The sequence below is a fragment of the Stegostoma tigrinum genome, chromosome 12 (genome assembly GCF_030684315.1).
Source record: "Stegostoma tigrinum isolate sSteTig4 chromosome 12, sSteTig4.hap1, whole genome shotgun sequence".
Lineage (NCBI taxonomy): Eukaryota > Metazoa > Chordata > Chondrichthyes > Orectolobiformes > Stegostomatidae > Stegostoma > Stegostoma tigrinum.
This window is the reverse complement of record NC_081365.1, coordinates 53,276,318-53,299,670: the sequence shown is the minus strand read 5'-3', so window position 1 is coordinate 53,299,670 and position 23,353 is coordinate 53,276,318. Positions and strand designations below refer to the sequence as shown.

Here is a 23,353-nt window from a genome sequence, read left to right as displayed (position 1 = left end):
ACAAGCAGTAGCAACATAAACACAAAATTAGCTGAGTAAAGGATTTTAGAGATGTTCACAAAGGGTTGGTACTGGGACCTTGCTTTTCATGACATACGTTAATGATAAAGACCTTGGTGTTTACGGCACAACTTCAAAATTTGCAAAGTACATAAAATTTGGTAACAGTGTGAGCATGAGAAACAGAAATATTACACTGCAAGGTGTGTAGGAGCAAACAGACCTCGGTGTATACACACAAGTCATTAACAGGCAGTTACAGATGTAGTAATGTACAATGAGGTACGATGACTTCCAGATCTCTTGTTTAAGAATCCTGTAGGAGATAGTGGTCACAACATGGTAGAATTTCAAATTCAGTCCGAGTAGGAGCAACTTGAGTCTCAAACTAGTGTCCTCAAATTATACATGAGCAATTCCAATGCCATGATGACAGTATTGTCTAAAGCAGGGTGAAAGGGTCAGTGGATGAGCAGTGTAAGACATTTAAGCATGTATTTCATTATACTCAACAAAAATTCATTCCAGCCAAAAATAACTCAACAAAAAGGATGGACAACCCGTGATTAATAGTAGCAATCAAGGAGAGCAGCCAATCAAAACTGAAGCAAACAAAACAGCACTCTGATAACAAAAACAAAGTTACTGGAAAAGCTCAGCAGGTCTGGCAGCACTTGTGAAGAAAGAAAATCGTTCAGGTACAGTGACCCTTCCAGAGAACAGCAACTTTGTTTTTGTTCCTGATTTACAGCATCCGCAGTTCTTTCGGTTTTATTTAGCGAACTCTAGCATTGACCAAACAATTGGGAATTTGTTTTCAAAAAGAATCAGCAGATGACTGAACAGTCGATGAAGTCGGGAGTGGGGGGGGTGGAATAATGATGAAAGGAAGTTGACAAGAAATATCAAAACACAGCAAAGGCTTAAGTATATATAAAACAAAAGTAGCTAAAAGTGAATGTGGGACCCTTGGAGGATGCCACGGGGAAATTAGTTACATATAACAGGGGGATAGCAGATAATTTGAACATTCAAACAATTTAAATATTTTGCATCACTCTTCATAGTGGAGGACACGATAAACATCCCAAAGATAATAAATAATCAAGGTGCAAATGGGAAGAAATTGAATTGGACAGAAAACTGGTTTGCAGTTCAAAAGAAATTCATTGGTAGATTTCTGGGATGAAGTGGCTAAGTTTAAAAGAACGAGAGATGACCTTAGAAAAAGATACAAAGATTCTGAAGATAAATATGTGGAACTCTCTACCTCACAGAATTATGGAGGTGAGATTACCTAAAGTATTTAAAAAGAGGAGATTGATAGATCTTTGAATTATTGGAATAATGGGCTATGATGGAATGGCACAGAGGAGGAGTTGGGGCCTGGAGATTAGCCATGGTCTGGAACAATGACAGACAAACTTGAGTGGCCAGATGGCCAATTCCTGCTCCCACTTCTTATGTTCGTAAAAGGTAGCAAGATTGGTGGAGAACAGGTAACTAAGCATCCAGTATTCTAGGCTTTGTTTATTAGGGCAGAGAGTACAACAGCAATGAGGCCATCCTAAATTTGTATAAGGCACTAGTTAAACCTCAGCTGGAGTACTGTGTACAGTTCAGAGCACCACACTTCAGTAAAAATATAAACGTACTGGGCTGAGTGCAGAAGGTATACGTGAATGATTTCAGGGAAAAACCCTGAAGATAAGTTTGAAGAGTTTGGGACTATTTTCCTCAGATAGAAGATTAAATGAGGTTTGATGAAAAAGTGTTCAAAACATTATGAGGGGGCTGGACAGAGTAGTTTGGGAGAAACTGTTTCCACTTAGAATCGAATAGAGAAGAGAAACACAGGTTTAAAGAGATTAACGAAAAAAGAAAGTGTAATGAGAATCTGGAATGTATTACCTGGAGGTTTGGTGGAGGCAAGTTCAATCGACGCATGAAAGAAGCTGTTAAATCGTTATTTTAACTGATACAATATGCAGAGTTACAAGAAAAGGCAAGATTGGCACTAAATCATAATGTTTATTCAGAGGACAAGTGCAGACACAATGGAGTGAATGCCCTCATCTTGCACTCTGCCAATTTTGATCCCATGTCAACTCAACTGTTTCCATATTTATCATGGATTTCAGCTCTACGAAAATGACAAGCACTCACTTGCCAACAGTCTTCAATATTCTTGGCATGCAATGTAAAGTCTGTACAAAATAACAAACAAAGCCTGACAAAAGTTGAAATTACAGATTGATTTCAGGTGACAAAAATTAGCACACTGTGATTGAAATCTTATTCCAAGCATAGACATCCAACGAATTGCCTATGATGTAGGAAATCCATTAAAGAAACAGCTAACTTTTCCTGTGTAGATTGCCTGATTTCATTTCTTTTTGTTTTGAGAAGCAAAGCGATCTAGTTTAACCCTCGTCTCTTTTTTTTAAAATGAGCAGGTGAACGAAGGTTTTAAAAATTGAAACTAATGTCAAGAAACTAAACCTTAAAGAAAACAAAAGATCTTCACCACGCCTGGGCAAGCAAACTTAAATAAGAATTCCAACAACATAAACCGTTTTTTTCTCCACGAAAAGGTTATTTTTCTTAATCCTGTGATTTTACATTATGGTTAGCATTGTTGCTGTCACTTTTAGCACATGCAACTGAACTGATCAGGAGTAGTCCTCAGTTTCTTACTAAAAATTTGGTTTTGCATATCCTTTAATAGGAATACAGGACAATTGGTGAAGAGGAAATGAACAGGGTGTCAATTTTCAGGTTGAGACATTCTGAAATTCAAACTCTTAAGGTATATACTTTGACCGAAGACAAAGCAATGTGACAATTCATACCAAAAAGACGATCGAGAACAAGTTGCAATTATAACTGCAAATAACAAAAGGAACTGTCACTTGATCTGAAAAATGCATACCCGGACATGGACAGAATTATTTTCAAGGTTTATGCATTTATGAGAGAAGCACAGCAGTTATCTATGTCTAAATGGAAAAGCTAATCTTGTCACAGAAAAAGCAAATTATACCATGCATAAAACAAATTACTGTTTGGATTACCTGTGTTATCAAAAATCACCTTGGGTTCCTGTTGCTGCAGTTCAAGCCTTCCTACATCTTCATCCATGGTCTACAAATTTCATTAATCACTGCTAAAACTGTTAAAGAACAAAAAATCTTTTTAGAGTCATTTGTGACTTGCATGCAATTATGATTAGTTTCTCACAACATCCTTCCAGAGATAGAAGTTTACAATCATTGAAGATCAACCCCAAAGTTAGGACATATTTGACAACTATGCCTTTAATTATGCACTTCTATCTTAAATGCTACAACTTGCCTGTAGGCGATTAAACAAAAACTATACATACAAATTTCTTACCATCTTTACCAAATAATTAACTATTGCTGACCATAGAATATGAAAACCTATTGCTAGAACAGACTTATTCAGGCTGCACTGCATCTGAATTTGGCAGATTCCAAAAACTGATGCAATGCATATTTTTTGCCTATGCTATTTTAATGATTATGTACCAATTTATTAGCTACACACTTAGCAAATTTTCTGTTGATCTGTAATTCCATGGATCCCAATAATTTTTCACGATATCAGAGACATCAAAAGAAATAAAAGCCTTAAATAGGATAAAACTTGATGTTCACTTCGAAAAATTTCTGCAGTCAAATCCCCAAAGTCAACTCTATTTTTAGAAGAGAACAAGCAATGACGAGTCACTTTTTCAGGCAGAGGAAAAACAAAATGTTATTGAGGCAATATGTAAATGTTTAGCATTAACCTGAACTAACCATTCAAACCAAACATGTTCAACCTGAAATTCACACTGGGTTATCTTAGAACTGCAAGCAATCTTGCGATTTCAGTTTCAAGTGATTTGTTCGGATGCAAATCCCCAGATACTTGAATTACCTACCATTAAAAACATTTTCTCAGTGTGTATAGAAGTAGATCACAGGTTGTGGCACTTAATCCAGCCACATCTAACTGAAGGAGTCACCTGTTAAGAGGAAATAAAGTCCAATTCAATTTTGCTATATATTTCCATCCTTCAAAACCTACAGATTTGGTGTTCCCATATAATAGATGTTTTGTCTGAGGGCAATGAAAGGCTGAAGTGGACATTCTTCACAACATTAGACAGTAACATCTTGACATGAATCTTGATCAGATAGCAACCGCTTTACTCCTGAAAATACCATGGAACTGAAAAGATGTAGTACTTGCCTCCCATTGTTTCTGTAGTAATTGGAACCAGCTGTATCTTGTTGATTATGAGGTCCTTGATTGGGGTTGTTAACCTGGGCCAACCAAGAAACTCGTGGCTGACCAACATAACCAGAAGATTTAGAATCTCTTCAGTGCAGCGGACTGATTCTGAGCTGGTTGGCCACAGCCACCGTCCTGTGCACAAGTAAATAAAGACTTGGTGATGGGGAAAAAAACATGGGGCCATGTCTGAAGATCATCCGCTTACAGGAGTCATCTTGGAGCTGGGCTAAGTATTTCAAGCATCATGTCTTTATTTGGGAAGCTTGACTCATTTGATCCTGCTCTTGAAGACTAGGCCCAGTATGTGGAAAGATTGTGTTTCTTTTAAACTGCGGAAATGACACTGGAACAAATGAAAAGCAACAAGTAATCTTTCTGACTGCATGCAGACCTGCAGCATTTTCAGTTATAAGGGGCTTAACTTTCCCAGAGGCACCAGACACTAAAACTTTGCAAGAGTTGACAGAATTGGTTAAGGAATACTATGACTTCAAACCTCGCCTCTAATTCCGAGATGCTATTGGTTTTATTCAGCTGTTTAGAGAACTGGGGGAGTCCATATTGGGATTTTTGACTCGTTTAAGATGATTGGCAGAGGCATGTGATTTTGGGTTAACGCTGAATGAGATGTTGAGACACCGTCTGGTATGTGGGATTAATGACATTACCACGCAGAAGCGCCTACTAGCTGAAGCCCAACTGGACTTCAACCAGGCACTACAAGTGGCTTTGTTATTAGAAAATGCAGCATGTGGAGCATGGAAGCTACAGGACATCCCAATGGAAATGGACTGTCCAACTGAGCTGGGGGAACACCACTTGAGTGTAGGCAAATGTACAGCCTCACACAGGCCACATCTTGAGTCGGAGGACTCTAGGCCAGCCCATAGCAGAATCCCACAACAAAGCTGAGCCTCGGCCAAGTGACTAAAATGTTCTTCAGGATCTGGGATGGCAAGTCATTATACTTACTGCTGGTATGCAGACTTGAGACTAATCAGGAGCCGTACAAAAGCTTGGCTTGAGTAAGAAAACCCATACGCCAGTACCTAGGACAGTGCACACCCTGGAAAGACTCCCTACACGTGGGTTGGAATAACTGATTTGCTTAGCGACATCCAAATCACAATTGATGACAATTAATGTTTAGTTAAGTGATCACCCAGCTCCTATAGGGGTAAATACCAGCGCAGCTGTATCTGTGGTTGCGCAATTTGTCTTCAATATGATTTGCTTGGGACTCCAACCTTCAAGGCTGCGCCAGACCTCAGCCAGACTGACAGCATACACTGGGAGACCGTTGCAGATTAAGGGTATCAATTTGGTTCCAGTTGCCTACGAGAAGCAGTTGATGCAGTTACCACTGATGGTAGTAAAAAGCTCAGGCCCAAACCTATTGGGGAGGAATTGGTTGAGAAAGATTCACCTATATTGACTCAACAGTGTTCCATTAGAAAATGGTTGCTTCAGTGAAATGCTAGAGAAATAGCAAAGAGTATTTCAGGAAGGGCTTGGGACTATCAAAGGGGGCTAAAGCCACTTTACATGTTGACCAAGCAGCAATTCCAAGATTTTACAAGGCCTGCGCAGTGTCATTTGCCTTGCGGGCACAAGCAGGGGTGGAAATCAGGAGGACAGAGAGCAAAGGAATCATTGAGCCAGTCCAGTTTATAGAATGGGCTGCACCAGTTATACCATTGTGAAGCTTGCTGGCTCAGTTCACCTTTATGGGGATCTGATACAAATGGTAAACCACTTCTCATAGCTGGATATATACCCAATCCCTCATTCTTGTACACAAAGTTTGGGTGGTGGTGCTGTTCTTGATGAAGCTGGACAAGAGCCAAACAACAGGATGAGACCCAGAAGTTTGCTACAATTTATACCCATATACAAAACTGCCATTTGGGATATCATCAGCCTGCATCCCTTTCCAACAGACCACAGAGAACATTATACAAGGATTACGCCAGGTTGCCAATTATCTGGATGATGTATTAATAACAGGGAAGACCAATAAAAAGCACATGGAGAACTTGGATATAGTGCTTAAATGTTTCTCCCAGGCAGGCGTATGCCTTTGGAGGAAAACCATCTGTATTCCAGCATCCCAAGTGACTTACTGAGGTGGGAGGTGGGAGGTGGGAGAAGAGAGGAAGAGAGGGAGATTGATCAAAGGTGCCCCGGCTCCCACATCTGTAATGGAGCTGAGCTCTTTCCTTAGGTTAGTGAATAATTACGGAAAATTCATACATAACTTGGCTTGTACGTTAGCAAGGTAACAAAGTGTGGAGCTGGATGAACACAGCAGGCCAAGCAGTATCTTAGGAGCACAAAAGCTCCTAAGCTTTGTTATCTTGGATTCTCCAGCATCTGCAGTTCCCATTCTCTCTTGCATCTTAGCACCTTTACACTTGCGATCAAAAAAGGGCCAGCCTTGGAAAATGGTCACGGAGCCAAGCAGCCTTTAAGCAAGTGTAAAAGCAGTTATTATCATCCAATGTGTTGGCCCACTATGGCCTGAAATGACCAGTAACGCTGACATGTGATGTCTTCCTGTATAGTATCAAGGTAGTGTTCACTCACCAGTGGTCCAATGGAGAGGAACACTCACTAGCATGTGCTTCCTGGACTTTGGCTGACGCCAAATGCAAATATGCTCAGACAGACAAGGAAGGTGTGGCAGTCATCTTTGGTGTGAGGAAGCTCCACCAGTATCTTTTTTATGGATGAGAATTTTTAATTGTAACAGACCACAAATCCCTGCTAAGGGTACTGAAGGAAGACAAGGTGGTGCTACACAAGGTTTTCAGTAGAATTCCATGTTGGGCCCTCATTCTCAGTGTGTATAAGTTAGAACGCAGTCCACGAAGCTAAGAAGCAAATGGAGATGCCCTGAGCTGCCTCAAACTTGCAGATAATCCACCAGTGGTGCCTCGTCTGGAAGAGCCTGTTTTGGTTTTGAAGTTTCTGGACACCTTCCAGTCACCACTTTTGAGTGTGGTCACAATAAGGTGTCCTCACAAAACTAATGTGGCTAGTGGTAATGGAGCAAAACAAAAGGCCATTACAAACAAGATGATAACCTTTCTAGATCTGGCGAGACCAGATCACTGTATAGTACAGTATATTGCTATGAGGAACAAGGGTGATTGTCCGGTGTAAAGGTTGCCATCAGATACTGGTTGAATGCCACCAGGGTTATCCAGGAGTTTCCAAGGAGAAAATGCTAGCCAGAAGCTATGTCTAGTGGCCAGGTTTGAATGTTGATATAGCTATATTGATGAGGCAGTGCCTAGAGTGTCAACAAGGACAAAAACTGCCACCAGCGGCACCCCAACATTAGTGGGAATTGTATTTATTCCACTCCTTCAACCCTTTGCCCTGATTATTTAAGCTGTCACTACCTTCTACTTGAAGTCTGATGCAAAATATATATTCAACTTCTCCACATTTTTTGGTTGCCCACTATGGTTTCCCTGACTTAATTCTCTACTAGGCCTATGTTCACTTTAGCCACCTCACAATCTTTCTATATACTTAAAGAAACCTTTTTAATGTCCACTTTTATATTAATTGTTAGTTCACCCTCTATTTATTTTCACTTTTTTTTGAAAAACCCTTTTAAAAAGTTTATGAAATTTTCCAATCCTCTGGCCGATTAATTTTTGACAAATTGCATTTTTTTCTTCAATTTAATACTATCCTTGACTTCCATGGGTAACAAGTCAAATTCATGGTTCTCTGCTTAAATGCAGTGTTTGAAACAAAATAAGTGAATTCAGGGCAGAAATAGTGAGTATGATGTAGCCATTATGGAGATGTCTACAAGGAGATCAAATCTGGGAAATAAATATTCAGGGGCACATGACTCCTTGAAAGGACAAGCATGATGGGAAAGGTAGTGGGTAATTTTGCTAATAAAAAATGAAATTTGTACAATAGCAAGAAATGATCAAGACGTTGAATTCGCATGAATGGATGTAAGAAACAAAGGGAAGAACTATAGGCATGCTAACAGTAGCTGTACCGTAAGACATGGAACAAATCAGGAAATAATGAAGGTACGTTTTAAAAAAAGATTATTATTCATGGGTAACTTCAGTCTTCATCTCAATCAAATTGAAAAAGTTAGCCTTGAGGAAGAATTCACAGTATATCTGGGACATTTTCCATTAGCGGTATATTATAGATCCAACCAGGATCTGGTTACTTTGGATTTCATAACATATAATAAGGCAGGTTTAATAACGGATCTCAAAGTAAAAGATCCCTGAGGAAACTGTGGCCACAATACAGTAAAATCTGGGATTCAGTCTGAGTGTGAGAAACCTGGGTCTGAAACAACAAACATAAATGAGTACAAGTTTTGCAGCTCTTCGAATGATACCCCTGGATCCAAACACCTGCTTCACTTGCAAACACACCTCATAACTCTGATCACAGACTGAATTTGAATTACCTAGTCTATGGGGTGGCTAGGTTACTTTCTCCCTCCCAAATGTGACTCAAGTGCCTTCAGCTTGGATTCCAGCTGTCTAACTCAGATCTGAAATTCCTCAAACTGCAAACATTTACTACAGATCTGTTTGCCCTGGATCAAATTAGGATGTTCCTGCTGTGCAGTGGGATCCACTAGACATCACCTGTCTGCAATCAGTATGACATTTTTTTAAAATTAGTTAATCATTCTTTGTATCCCTGTTCTTTACATTTTATTGTACTTTTTTAAAAAATCCACCAGCAGTCTTTTGTTTAACAAGCTATTTTTAGGAAAAAGGGGGAAAAAAATGACCGCAGGCTCAAACATAAATTGAAGATACTATCTCTACTTTTAAAGACTAGAAATACTCAACAATCCTACTTGTTACATTACCTGCACTTGTGTCACACAGGGAAATCCACAATGTCACCCTACTGTTGGTCTCATTGCAAGGAGGTCTCTTGATCCATGCCCTTCATACTCTTGCCATTCACCTCTCACTCTGCAGATTTATTATCCTGCAGTAAGATTTACTGTTAGGTTTACATAACGTGCCTTCTACCTCTCTGCACCAAATTCCCACTTCAAACCAAATTCCCACGTATGCTTCTGGAGGAAAGGTTCCTCGACCCAAAACATGAACTGTGATTTCTCCCCACAGATGTTGCCAGACCTGCTGAGCTTTTCTAGCAATTTATATTTTTATCTCAGATATACTTACTTTGCTCAGAGACAGTAGGAACTGCAGACACTAGAGAATCTGAGATAACAAGGTGTAGAGCTGGATGAACACAGCAGGCCCAGCAGCAGAGTAGCAGAAAGGCTGACGTTTCTGAAGAAGGGTCTAAGCCTGAAACATCAGCCTTCCTGATACTCTTGATGCTGCTTGGCCTGCTGTGTTCACCAATCTCTACACATTGTTATCTCTCTATACTTAAATGGCGTCTGATTCACTCAAAGTCTCCCTCATACTGAATGTGCTCCTTACCAAACCCACACTTCACCTCGTGACTTATGGATATTTCCAGAAGTGGGTCTCAGTTTGTACTGATATTAGCAAAGGCAATACATACAATTCCCAAAATGCTTTCGGTTAAGGAAATAAACAGTCACAGAACCCCCCCCCGCCCCCCCACAGCCAGGGCATAATTTTCAACTTCAGTCAATCACTTCTGTTGTGATAAGCTAACAAAGGGCAACTACTGCCCATGGAACAACATTTGGTGGACATATCACAAGAACAAAATTCTTCACATTTCCACTGTGACCTCTTTGGCTCAGACTCCAGCAGTGTTCCAGTGAATTTGCACATATACACCTTTTATCTTATTAAATCAAGCACTTCAGTATCCCAGACTCGAAGAATTTGATAACATTTGATTGCAACTTCTGCCCCAATTTTGTTCCTTCTTAATTCCAGACAGCAGCTGTCATGATGCTGCCATTCATATCTCCTGTAGAAACTACATTTCTTGTCCCATTACCACTCCCTTTTCTTTTGTACCATCACCATTTTTGTATTACTCGTCTTCCTATCACGAGCCTTCTATTTTGTTTTCTGCCCCTCCCCTCCCTTCTCTATTTTTCCTGCCTCTGTACTTGATGGAACACCTCCAATTTTTCCCCGATTAACCCTGCTCCCTTCTCCATAGTTTTGGCCAGGCCTGAGTATTTCCGGTGTATTTCTGCTTTTATTCCATTAACAGTGGCAATACTTTCAGAACAGGTGAAATCTTATATTGGACAACCTCACTAGCAGGTTGACAGTCCCATTTCTCCAACTCAATGAGAGTGTAGCAGTTTCATAAAATGCTAACAGCTATGCAGGGTGGGGATGGAAGAGGTGAACAGTTGAAAAGTAAATAAACTAGAGTATAGATTGTGCATTCATAGATTACACTTTGTACATTTTTACTTCTAGCTCTTTCCAAAAGAATGTGATACACGTTATCAGTAAATGCTAATTTACAGTCCACTGGCTCCATCAGTTGCACCATCACCCAAAAGAGCAAGTAACAATAAAAGAAGCTTTAACCACGCCTCCCATCTAACCTAACATCCCTCAGTTAATTTTCAGGAAACTACACCATTTATAGAAGTAATCGGAAATGAATACAGTCCTCTAGCTCCTGTTTGATTAATAAGTTATGAATGCACTCACAGCCACTGAAAGTAACTTTCTAAACATAAATTGCTTAAACACAATTGAGAGGTGTTCCAGGATTGTATCAAAAAAAGTTGAGGCCAACTTCCAAAGACACAGTCAGTTTATTCAGTAACTTCAACTTTTTAATAAAATTGGGAGTAACGTTAACTAATTATAGCAAAAAAAAGGCTCCCTCCTCATGCAAAAGTAAGAAGGATTATACACAGGAAGAAATTCATCCCATCTACTGAAACTCCATTTAACCCCTCTTAAAAATAAATTTAATGCATATTAAACACATACACCAAACATTTTACAAAAATGAATAAGGAGAACTACAGCAGACCCTCCATGGATAATTTTGCATATGTAAACGTATGTCAGGAAATTTCTGAGAGAACTACTCATGTTGGCAAGTGATGTTATCAGCCAAATGATAAATGCCAAAGTACTGGCGAACTTGACTTTTGACATTCATGGCTGTGGGTTACAATACTACCATAAAGGGCTCTTGTGATGTTGTATCCCTCCAAGACAGGAAGCAAGGTTCAAGTCTCACTTATTCCTAAGGTTCATTTCTGAACAGGTTAAATAGAAGATTTCTAGAATTCTAAGGTACAGAATCAATAAGGAGAAGCAAATTATGCTTTTATTCACCATTTGGATAGTAAAGAAATTATGTTTGAGAGATTTCTAGTGTCTATTAGTGGTGTTAGGAAGGGCATTGCGAAGAATAATGAACCTTTGTCCTGATGTCTATTTGTAAAGAAAGATGTGAAAAGGGGAGGACATATGACAATCCATAGGAATTACAAAATAGCACTTTGCAAGTTGGATCTTTAAAAGTATTAATGTGGGATCTCATTTATTAGTATGAGCATTTGTAAGTTTGGATATTCATAAACTGAGGACTGTCTGTAATAAACAGCCTTCCTTATTCCTTCCAACCTGTGATCACTGACCACACATCACCCTGTAACAAGCTCAGGAATTTTTCTCTATAATAAACAACAAATAGTTTGAACACAAGTCTCACTGGAGCAGAAGCACAAGGCCAATGTATTAAGGGGTTTACTGAAAAAAGGAAATTATATTTTTCTTCTCAGATTTTAAAGGGGTATTACAGAATAGACAGTTCGAGTGGGGAAAAACCCACGGAGGATGCAATTGCTTAAAAAAAGCAATTTAAAAGAAAATGAATGGCACTGAGCAAAGGTGAATGGCAGGGTTAAAAGATTGAAAAGAATATTAAAAACAAGCAAAAACTGACTTGAAGATTATAATCAGGTAAAACTGAGGTACAAGAAAGTTAGCTAGAAATGTAAAAACAAATAGCAAGTGTCTCGAGAAATTTTTTAAAAATGAGTTAACAAAATGAGCATTGGTTTTATAGAAAGTAAGTCTGGGGAATTCATAATGGAAAATACGGAGATGAAACACAGACACTTTGCATCACCCCCGCCCCATACTGAATATTTAGTGAAACTCTATAAATTGCTCCAAACCACGAAATGGAATAGAATGAGGAACAAGAAAATTAGGATCATCAGGGACGTGGTACCGTACAGATGGTTGGAGCTGCCGACCATCAGTTAGTTCCTTTAGTCCTGATGGGTTTCAATCTATATAGCTTTAATAGTAGCTTGAGATTCCTTAAAAAAAACTCAAGGAGCATTCCGCTTTTTTTTAAAAAAAGGCAAGGGTTAATTTTTCGTGGAACCAGACTCGTTGACAGTATATTAACAGACGGACGAGCTAGTTCTCCCATCACGCCAGAAACTGTACTTGAAACACGAAAAGCGTGCATTTCCACCAAATGCATCAACCATTAAAAATAATAAACGAGCCTATCCTCCCAAAGTCTGAAAACCAAGTTTGCCTGAATGTTTCACATGCGGACAACGTTCAGAGCACTAAGCTGCATCTTATTTATCCGGAATTGCCACAAAAGTATACTGGTGTTTCTAAAGCGGGTGAAATTATTAGTGTACGGCAATGGGGCAGAACAAGAGGTTTTAGAGAAGGGGGGGGGGGTGATGAGGGTTTGCCGGGGTTAATAAAGCGGTGCAGTGACGATTGAGCGGGAAAGCAGCTAAACTGCCGCAGTGCCCATCTGGTGGAGACGATAATCATCATGGAAATGGCGGGCAGTGCAGAAACTTGCTCACCGCCGGGGATGGGGTGGGAGAAGAAACAAGAGCATCGGAAGATGCGTCTGCAGAATTTAAAATTACATCGCAACGAAGGCGCGGGAATGTTTTTGTTTTTTTTTGAAAAAAAAACAAAATACGTTCCTTCGAATGACCCGGCCGCGCGATCCGCTCGTCTCGCAGAAGGGGGCTGGTGTGGGGGAGGGAAAACAAAAGGTGACTCAGGAGCCAGTTGGAGGAGGTGGGGGGTTGGGACAGACTCCATGCTGCCCCTCAGTGAGGGGAAGAAGAAAACCATTCACCACCAAGATGGCGCCGGACGCCTTCCTCCAACCCTGCCCCCAGCCGACATTTTGTCTCTGCCATCGGCCGCACCACGCGCCTTTGCCGCAGCTCCTCGACGACATTTTAATCGAAAATAAAGGGAACGATGGGCTGGTCGCCACCCTTCACTTCAGTCTCGTTTTCTTTTCTGAATGATTTTTTTTCCGGGGAAAACAAAATTCGTGTCCAGTTCTCCAGCAAGGCCTTAAAACTCGACCCGATTGATTGTGTTGGGGGGGGTGTGAGGGGGTTGGGAGAAACCCTCGTGGCCTAAGTGCGGCCTCCTCGCGGCCTACCAACCGCCAATGCTCTAACGGCCGTTCTCGAGCTGCAGCGCGAGCGCCCGCAGGCCGCCTCCCGCCGGCGAAGCGGCCCCAGCTCCGGAGACTTGACTACCCTGCCCTTACCTGGTGAGTCAAACCGGCCGCCGGCGGCCCGATTTCGGGATGATTCGCCTCCTTCGCTGGGCTGGCAGGCTCAGCCTTTCCTGGCTGGGCCGAGTGCTGGAGGGTCGGGTCGGGCCTAGCCCTGCCAATCAGGCTTTGTTGTTTGATGGCTGCGGGGAGGAGGAGGAGGGGCTGACTCGACTCGACTCTGCTCCTCGCTCCCGCCGCCGTCGTAATACGTAACGTCAGAGCCTAACCCCTAGGAAAATGCGGAAGAAGCAAGTGCGGTCAGGCCAGAGACGGGAGAGCAGCAAAAGCCCGCAGACATTTAACATCGTCCCTCGGCGCAGGCCGCTCACCTCGGGCCCTGCCCTCCTCTTCCCTCGGCGCCGAGATCGAGTGAGGGTTTTAACGCACCGCCCTGGATTTTATTTTACTCCCCATTTTTCTTCTTGGTGCGTGTAGTGGCCGGAGTAATAAACGCAAAAGCATTCATGCGGCCGACATTTGTCAGAGACAAATCCCTGGGTTGTGTGTGAGAAGATGCCGGGTCGCCCCCCTCCCACCCCACCCACCGCTCCCTTTGTAGCGCCCACCGATCGGATTGTCTGTCTAATGGAGGGGGGGAGAACGGCAGGCTGAGATGTTCGTGTGTGAAAGACCTCCGCAATATCATTAGTGAGGACATAATATGGTCGGTCGATTGAACACTTGGCCGAGGCATTCACTGGTTTTTGTGGTTATATTTTTGTTTTATCGGTGTGGGGGTAAATTGGGTTCATTTCCTTCGTTGTTCCGACCCCGGTCCGCCATTTTCCATTCCACCATACACCATTTTAATTAATGCTCGCCATTTCCCTCTCCTGTGTAGTCGCCGCCTTCGCCTTTATTGACGTGTGGGAGTCGTGTATTAAATTACGCATGTAGTAGCTTCTGGACGTGCGGCCATTTGATTTTACTTTCTCTCTCCTGTACCCCCCACCACTGATGTCAAGATTATAAAGGAGGGAAGGTACATTATGGGAAGTCAGCCGGTGGGAAGCGCAATGTTGGTGGCAACGAAGACACGTGCGAAGCGGATCATCTAAACGAGGGTGGAATTGGACACCGAATGAGTGTCTTTCAAAAGAGCATGATGAGGGGGAATAATCGGTTGAGATTAGTGAGAGAGTGTTCTGGTACTTTTGTCGGGGGCAGAAACATGGAGCAAATAATGTGAAATCGTCATTAAAGTGGGCGAAAGATTGAGGAGGTAATAGATAAAAGTGGAATGGGGTGCAGACATTTGTGGAAGGTAACAATTATGGTTTTGAAAGGAAGAGGTGCAGTACCTCTGGCAAAGGAACGATTTACAATTCCAACTAACTGGTCAGCAGTGCATGTGTGTGGGCTCATTTGGAGTGAATGAAGTCAGGAGAATGGAAGGTGGGACATATAATCAGAATGGGTTTGCAGTCAACATGACAAGACATTGGAGGTGAGCAGATTCAGGGTTAAAGTGTGGGGAAGTGACCTGATTTTCCGAACAGATGTTGAGTGAGGATAGAACATAGAACATAGAACAGTACAGCACAGAACAGGCCCTTCAGCCCACAATGTTGTGCCGACCATTGATCCTCATGTATGCACCCTCAAATTTCTGTGACCATATACATGTCCAGCAGTCTCTTAAATGACCCCAATGACCTTGCTTCCACAACTGCTGCTGGCAACGCATTCCATGCTCTCACAACTCTCTGCGTAAAGAACCTGCCTCTGACATCCCCTCTATACTTTCCACCAACCAGCTTAAAACTATGACCCCTCGTGCTAGCCATTTCTGCCCTGGGAAATAGTCTCTGGCTATCAACTCTATCTATGCCTCTCATTATCTTGTATACCTCAATTAGGTCCCCTCTCCTCCTTTTCTCCAATGAAAAGAGACCGAGCTCAGTCAACCTCTCTTCATAAGATAAGCCCTCCAGTCCAGGCAGCATCCTGGTAAACCTCCTCTGAACCCTCTCCAAAGCATCCACATCTTTCCTATAATAGGGCGCCCAGAACTGGACGCAGTATTCCAAGTGCGGTCTAACCAAAGTTTTATAGAGCTGCAACAAGACCTCACGACTCTTAAACTCAATCCCCCTGTTAATGAAAGCCAAAACACCATATGCTTTCTTAACAACCCTGTCCACTTGGGTGGCCATTTTAAGGGATCTATGTATCTGCACACCAAGATCCCTCTGTTCCTCCACCCTGCCAAGAATCCTATCCTTAATCCTGTACTCAGCTTTCAAATTCGACCTTCCAAAATGCATCACCTCGCATTTATCCAGGTTGAACTCCATCTGCCACCTCTCAGCCCATCTCTGCATCCTGTCAATGTCCCGCTGCAGCCTACAACAGCCCTCTACACTGTCAACGACACCTCCGACCTTTGTGTCGTCTGCAAACTTGCTGACCTATCCTTCAATCCCCTCGTCCAAGTCATTAATAAAAATTACAAACAGTAGAGGCCCAAGGACAGAGCCCTGTGGAACCCCACTGACCACTGACTTCCAGGCAGAATATTTGCCTTCTACAACCACTCGCTGTCTTCTGTTGGCCAGCCAATTCTGTATCCAAGCAGCTAAGTTCCCCTGTATCCCATTCCTCCTGACCTTCTGAATGAGCCTACCATGGGGAACCTTATCAAATGCCTTACTGAAGTCCATATACACCACATCCACAGCTCGACCCTCATCAACTTTTCTAGTCACATCCTCAAAAAACTCAATAAGGTTTGTAAGGCATGACCTACCCCTCACAAAGCCGTGTTGACTGTATTTGATCAAGCCATGCTCTTCCAGATGGTCATAAATCTTATCCCTCAGAATCCTTTCTAACACCTTGCAGACGACAGACGTGAGACTTAGCGGTCGATAATTGCCGGGGATTTCCCTATTTCCTTTCTTGAAGAGAGGAATTACATTTGCCTCTCTCCAGTCCTCAGGTACGACTCCAGTGGAGAGCGAGGATGCAAAGATCTTCGCAAGTGGCGAAGCAATTGCATTTCTCGCTTCCCAAAGCAGCCGAGGACAAATCTGATCCGGGCCTGGCGACTTGTCAATCTTAATGTTTGACAAAATTTTCAGCACATCAGCTTCGTCTATCTCTATCCATTCCAGCATGCACACCTGCTCTTCAAAGGTTTCATTCACGACAAAGTTCGTTTCTTTCGTAAAGACAGAAGCAAAAAACTCATTTAGGGCTTCCCCTACCTCCTCAGGCTCCACACACAAGTTCCCTATGCTATCCCTAAATGCAGGAAATATGTACTGCTGCTACTCCTCTCAGACTGCATTAATCAGTTGGAGCAGAAATTGTACATGGTTAGGAGGTATAGATTGTGTAGATAGTAGCTTCAGGAAGGTGGTCACATCACAAGTTCAGTCAGGTCGATAATCACCAGGTGAGGCAGGCAGGTAGTGCAGGTGTCTCCTGCAGCTATCCCTCTCTCAAGTAAGCGTACTGCTTTAGATATTGTTAAGGGAGGTAACTTGTCAGGGGAAAATAGCAGCAGCAGTCAGGTCTGTGGCACCACGACTGTGATACCGTGCTTTGCAGCAGAAACAAAGTCCAAGCGAGCAATTACAATCGGGGACACCAGTCAGGAGCACAGACAGGTATTGGTGTGGTGCTGTGAGAGTCTCCAGGAAGGTGTGATGGCTCCCTGGTGCCAGGGTCTAGGACATCACCGAGTGGTTGCAGCAAATTCTTAAAGGGGAGTGTGAGCAGCCGGTGGTCATTGTATACATTGGTACCAATGACATAGATAGAAAAAAGGGCTGAGTCCTGCAGAGAGTACGTAGAAAATTAGGCAGGAGTTTAAAAAGCCAGACCTCAAGGATTGTAATCGCTGGATTACTCCCAGTGCTATGTATTAGTGAGAGTAGGAAAAGGAGGATTGTGCAGATGAATGCATGGCACGGGGCTGGTGCAGGAGGCAGGGTTCAGATAATTTGGATAATTGAGATCTTTTCCGGGGCAGCGGTGACCTGTATAAGAGGAATGAGCTGCACCTGAACTGGAGGAGGAACCAATATCCTGGTGTGGAGATTTGCTGGAGCTATTTGGGAGGATTTAAATGAGTCTCGCAGGGGTTTGGGACCCTAAACAGTTGTGAGATAAAACAGAAGGTTGAGGCGAGCACAGAACCTAAATAGAGCAAGTTAAGTAAACAAGGCAGGTAGGTAACAGCACAGCAGGGAATGAGGAAGACCAATGAATTATGCTGCATTTATTTCAATACAAAACACCTTGCAGGTAAGGCAGGTGAACTCAGGGCATGGATGGGTACATGGAAATGGGGTGTCATGGCTATTACAGAAACATGGTTGAGGGAGGGATAGGACTGTCAACTCAATGTTCCATGGTACAGATGCCATGGGAAGGATAGAGGGGAGGCAAGAGAGGAGTAGAGTGATATCTTGGATGAGGGAAAATGTCACAGCAGTACTTAGTGAGGATATTCCTGGTGGATCATCCAATGAGGCTATATAGGTGGAACTGAGAAAGAAGAAGTGGGTGATCACTTGGATGGAATTGTACTATAGGCCCCTCAACAGTCAGTGGGAAATTAAAGAGCAAGTATGGATGGAAAATTGCTGTTGTAACCCCCTTGTTTAAGAAAGGATCACAGCAAAAGATGGAAAATTATAGGCCTATTAGCCTAACTTCGGTTGTTGGTAAAATTCTAGAATTCATTGTTAAGGATGAGATTTCTAAATTCCTGGAAGTGCAGGGTCAGATTAGAACATGTCAGCATGGATTTAGTAAGGGGAGATCATGCCTGACAAACCTGTTAGAATTCTTTGAAGAGGTAACAAGTAGGTTGGACCAGGGAAACCCAGTAGCAAGTTGAAGAGCTGCAGAACCATAACCAGAAGTTGCAATGTGAGATTGATAATCTGAAACACAAAGCCCAGTGTTACACCAAAGTCCAGGAACTGGTTGACAAGCTCCAGGAAAGCCACAGGTAACGGCACTTTGAGTAGGGCATTCATTTGCAATCACAACCATTTTGAATCCTGTTAATGTACCAAAAGGAAGTGACCTTTTTCAAATCTTTTCCAAAAGTGAGCATCGGATTGCATCCTTTGTCTTGGGGAAATTTGCATAATATGATGGCTTCCCTTTTGCGACGACATCTCCACACTAACTTTCCCACTCTTCACTACGTCCTTTAGCATCAGTGCATCATCCAATTTTCTCTAGGGACCAGTACTCCCCCTCCCCATCATGACATGTGGAAGAAATCCTCTTAATGAGCATCTGCCTCAATCCCAATTAGACCCCTCAAGCCTTGGAGGGATTATAAGTATTTAATCTACTGCCTTCTTTCCGGGAGTAAATTAAGGTCTAATCCATTATGTGGTGACACAGAGGGATTCCATAGATTATAAAGCCACACAGGTGTACAACATGGAAACAGGCATTAATCCCATATTCCTCCAAAGTTTTCCTGTCCATTTTCCCTTCCAAATGTCTTTAAAATATTGTAATTGTACCTGCATCCTCCATTTCCTCTAGCAGTTCATTCCATTTATGCACAACCCACTGTGTGTAGACATTGCCCCTTAGGTCCCTTTTCGATCTTTCCACTGTCACTTTAAATCTATGTCCTCTTGTTTTGGACTCCCATACTCTGGGGAAAAGACTTTGGCTATTCATCTCATTTGTGACACTCATGATTTTGTAAACTTCCATAAGGTCGCCCCTCAGCCACCTCCTGTTCAGGGGAATAACGTCCCAGCCTAACCAGCCTCTACTTCTAACTGAAACCTTCCGGTCTCGGTGACATCCTTGTTAATCCTTTTTGCACCTTCTCCAGTTTAGTGACATCCTTCCTGTAACAGAGTGACCAGAATTTTGCACAGTAGTCCAAATGTGGCTTTGGCAATGTCTTGTACAGCTGTAACACGACACCCCAACTCCTGTACTCGATGCTCTGACCAACAAAGGCATGTGTGCCAAACGTTTTCTTCACCACCTTCTACCTGTGATGCCACTTTCCAGGAACCATGTATCTGCATCCCAAAATCTCTCTGTTTGACAACACCCCCTAGCGGCCTACCATTCCTTGCATTTAGGAGGATGAGAGGGGATCTGATTGAGATGTACTAGATAATTAAAGGATTGGACAATCTGGAGGCAGGAAGCATGTTTCCGTTGATGGGGAAGTCCAGAACCAGAGGACACAGTTTAAAAATAAGGGGTAGGCCCTTTGGAACAGAGTTGAGGAGAAACTTCTTCACCCAGAGAGTGGTGGATATATGGAATGCTGTGCCCCAGAAGGCAATGGAGGCCAACTCTCTGGATACTTTGAAGAAAGAGATAGATAGAGCTCTTAAAGATAGTTGAATCAAGGGTTATGGGGATAAGGCAGGAGCAGGATACTGATTGTGGATGATCAGCCATGATCATAATGAATGGTGGTGCTGGCTCGAAGGGCCGAATGGCCTACTCCTGCACCTATTGTCTCTTGTCCATTATCTATTGTCTATTGTCTATTAACTGTGTAAGTCCTGCCCTGGTTTATCTCACCAAAATGCTACATCTTGCATTATCTGAATTAAGCTCCATCTGCCATTCCTCAGTCCACAGGCCCAATTGGTCAAGATCACATTGTATTCCTAGATAAGCTACTTCACTGCCCATTATACCACCAATTTTGGTGTCATCCACTAACTTACTAATCATGACCCCTATATTCTCAACCAAATTATTTATACAAATGACAAACAACAGTAGACCTAGCACCGATACATGTAGCACACCACTGATTACAGGCCTCCAGCCTGAGAAAGAAACTTGCACCACCGTGTCTCCTACTGTCAAGCCAATTATGTCTCCAAGTGGCGATCTCTCCCTGGATCCCATGTGAGTTAACCTTACTAAACAGTCTACCATGCAGCACTTTGCTAAAGTCCATGTAGACAATGCCTACTACACTGCCTTCATTTATCTTCTTTGTCACCCTTTCAAAAAAACTCAATCAAATCTGTGAGACATAATTTCCCATGCAAGAAGCTATGCTGACTATCCCTAATCAGTCCTTTTCTTTACAAATGCATGAAGATCCTGTCTCTCAGAATCCCCTCCAACAACTTACCCACCACTGATGTTAGCCTCGCCAGTCTGTAATTCCCTGGCTTTTCCTTGCAGCCTTTCTTAAATAATGGCACATTAGCCACCCTCCAGTCGACCAGCAAATCACCAGCAACTGCTGATGATAACAAATATCTCCACTAGGCTACCTGCAATTTCTTCTCTAGTTTCCAACAATGTCCTGGGATACACTAGGTCAGAACCAGGGATTTTTCTACCTTCGTTTGTTTTAAGACCCCTTTTTTCATAATGTGGACTTTTTTCAAGATATCGTTTTTTACTTCTCCAAGTTCCATATTACCACCACCCAAGACATTTTTCCATCCCCACCCTTGTCTGCCTTCTGGAGAGACCACTCTCTCCGTGACTCCCTTGTCCGTTCCACACTCCCCTCCAACTCCACCACACCCGGAACCTTCCCCTGCAGCTGCAGGAAGTGCTACACTTGCCCCCACACCTCCTCTCTCACCCCCATCCCAGGCCCCAAGATGATTTTCCATATTAAGCAGATGTTCACCTACACATCTGCCAATGTGGTATACTGTATCCATTGTACCCGGTGTGGCTTCCTCTACATTGGGGAAACCAAGCGGAGGCTTGGGGACTGCTTTGCAGGACACCTCCGCTCGGTTCGCAATAAACAACTGCACCTCCCAGTCGCGAACCATTTTAACTCACCCTCCCATTCCTTAGACGACATGTCCATCCTGGGCCTTCTACAGTACCACTATGATGCCACCCGAAAGTTGCAGGAACAGCAACTCATATTCTGCTTGGGAACCCTGCAGCTCAATGGTATCAATGTGGACTTCACAAGCTTGAAAATCTCCTCTTCCCCCACTGCATCCCAAAAATAGCCCAGTTCATCCCCCCCCCCGACTGCTTCCCCAAACCAGCCCAGCTCGTCCCCGCCTCCCTAACCTGTTCTTCATCTCACCTATCCCCTCCTCCCACCTCAAGCCGCACCTCCATTTCCAACCTACTAAACTCATCCCGCCTCCTTGACCTGCCCATCCTCCCCGGACTGACCTACGGGAGGCTGCTGAGCAAGGTGAGGGCCCATGGTATTTGAGGTGTACTACTGGCATGGATTGAGGATTGGCTGTCTGAGAGAAGGCAGAGAGTTGGGATAAAAGGCTCTTTTTCAGAATGGCAACCGGTGACAAGTGGTGTCCCACAGGGTTCAGTGTTGGGGCCGCAGCTGTTCACTTTATAAATTAATGATCTGGATGAAGGGGCTGGGGGCATTCTGGCAAAGTTTGCCGATGATACGAAGATAAGTGAACAGGCAGGTAGTACTGAGGAGGTGGGGAGGCTGCAGAAAGATTTAGACCGTTTAGGAGAGTGGTCCAGGAAATGGCTGATGAAATTCAATGTGAGCAAATGCAAGGTTTTGCACTTTGGAAAAAAGAATACAGGCATGGGCTATTTTCTAACCGGTGAGAAAATTCGTAAAGCAAAAGTACAAAGGGATCTGGGAGTGTTGGTCCAGGATTCTCCAGAAGTTAACTTGCAGGTATAGTCCGTGATGTAGAAAGCGAGTGTAATGTTGTTGTTTATCTCAAGAGGGTTGGAATATAAAAGCAGTGATGTGCTTCTGAGACTTTATAAAGTTCTAGTTAGGCCCCATTTAGAATACTGTGTGCAATTCTGGGCCCCACACCTCAGGGAGGACATACTAGTCCTAGAGCGTGTCGAGTGGAGATTCACACGGATGATCCCTGGAATGGTAGGTTTAACTTAGGATGAACGGCTAAGGATCCTGGGGTTGCATTCATTAGAGTTTAGAAGGTTGAGGGGAGATCTAATAGAAACTTACAAGATAACGTATGGCTTAGAAAGGGTGAACGCTGGGAAGTTGTTTCCGTTAGGCGGGGAGACCAGGACCCGTGGGCACAGCCTTAGAATTAGAGGGGGTAAATTTAAAACTGAAATGAGGAGACATTTCTTCAGTCAGAGAATGGTGGGCTTGCGGAATTCATTGCCACGGAGTGCAGCGGAGGGCGGGACGTTAGATGCCTTCAAGGCAGACATCGATAAATTCTTGATCTCACAAGGAATCAAGGGCTACAGGGAGAGTGCAGGGAAGTGGAGTTGAAATGCCCATCAGCCAAGATTTAAATGGCGGAGTGGACTCGACGGGCCGAATGACCTTACTTCCACTCGTATGTCTTATGGAGATCGTGGCTGTAAGATTAATAGGTCTGTAATAATAGGGGATTTTAACTTTACAAATACAGATTAGCATTGCCATAGGTCAAAGGTTTGGCTGGGTAGAATTTGTTAGATGTCGTCAGAAAAACATTCTCAGTCATCATGTCGATGGCCCTACTCAAGAAGGGGCAAAACCTGACCTCCTCTTGGGAAACAGGGCAGGGCAAGTAGCTGAGATGTTTGTGGGACAACACTTTGGGACCAATGACCATAATTC

The 23,353-nt window shown here is 43.1% G+C and overlaps 2 protein-coding genes across 3 annotated transcripts in view; one reads left to right on the top strand and one right to left on the bottom strand.

Moving 5' to 3' along the window:
* LOC125456919 (zinc finger X-chromosomal protein-like) overlaps nt 1-14,349 on the bottom strand; it is a 38,016-nt gene extending 23,667 nt beyond the window's left edge. Inside the window, exons 1-4 of one of the 2 annotated variants that reach the window (XM_048540498.2) lie at nt 13,816-14,349; nt 9,182-9,306; nt 3,950-4,033; nt 3,075-3,172 (exon numbers count right to left, since the gene is read on the bottom strand). In XM_048540498.2, the coding sequence (XP_048396455.1) occupies nt 3,075-3,141 (67 nt within the window). In that variant the 5' untranslated portion in view covers nt 3,142-3,172; nt 3,950-4,033; nt 9,182-9,306; nt 13,816-14,349. The remainder of the gene's footprint in view (nt 1-3,074; nt 3,173-3,949; nt 4,034-9,181; nt 9,307-13,815) is intronic. The other variant, XM_048540497.2, reaches the window with a different exon arrangement.
* The window catches only part of igsf11 (immunoglobulin superfamily member 11), a 280,353-nt gene continuing 270,009 nt past the window's right edge, over nt 13,010-23,353 (top strand). The window contains exon 1 of the mRNA XM_048540501.2: nt 13,010-13,818. The gene's annotated coding sequence lies outside the window, so the exon portion shown is untranslated. The remainder of the gene's footprint in view (nt 13,819-23,353) is intronic.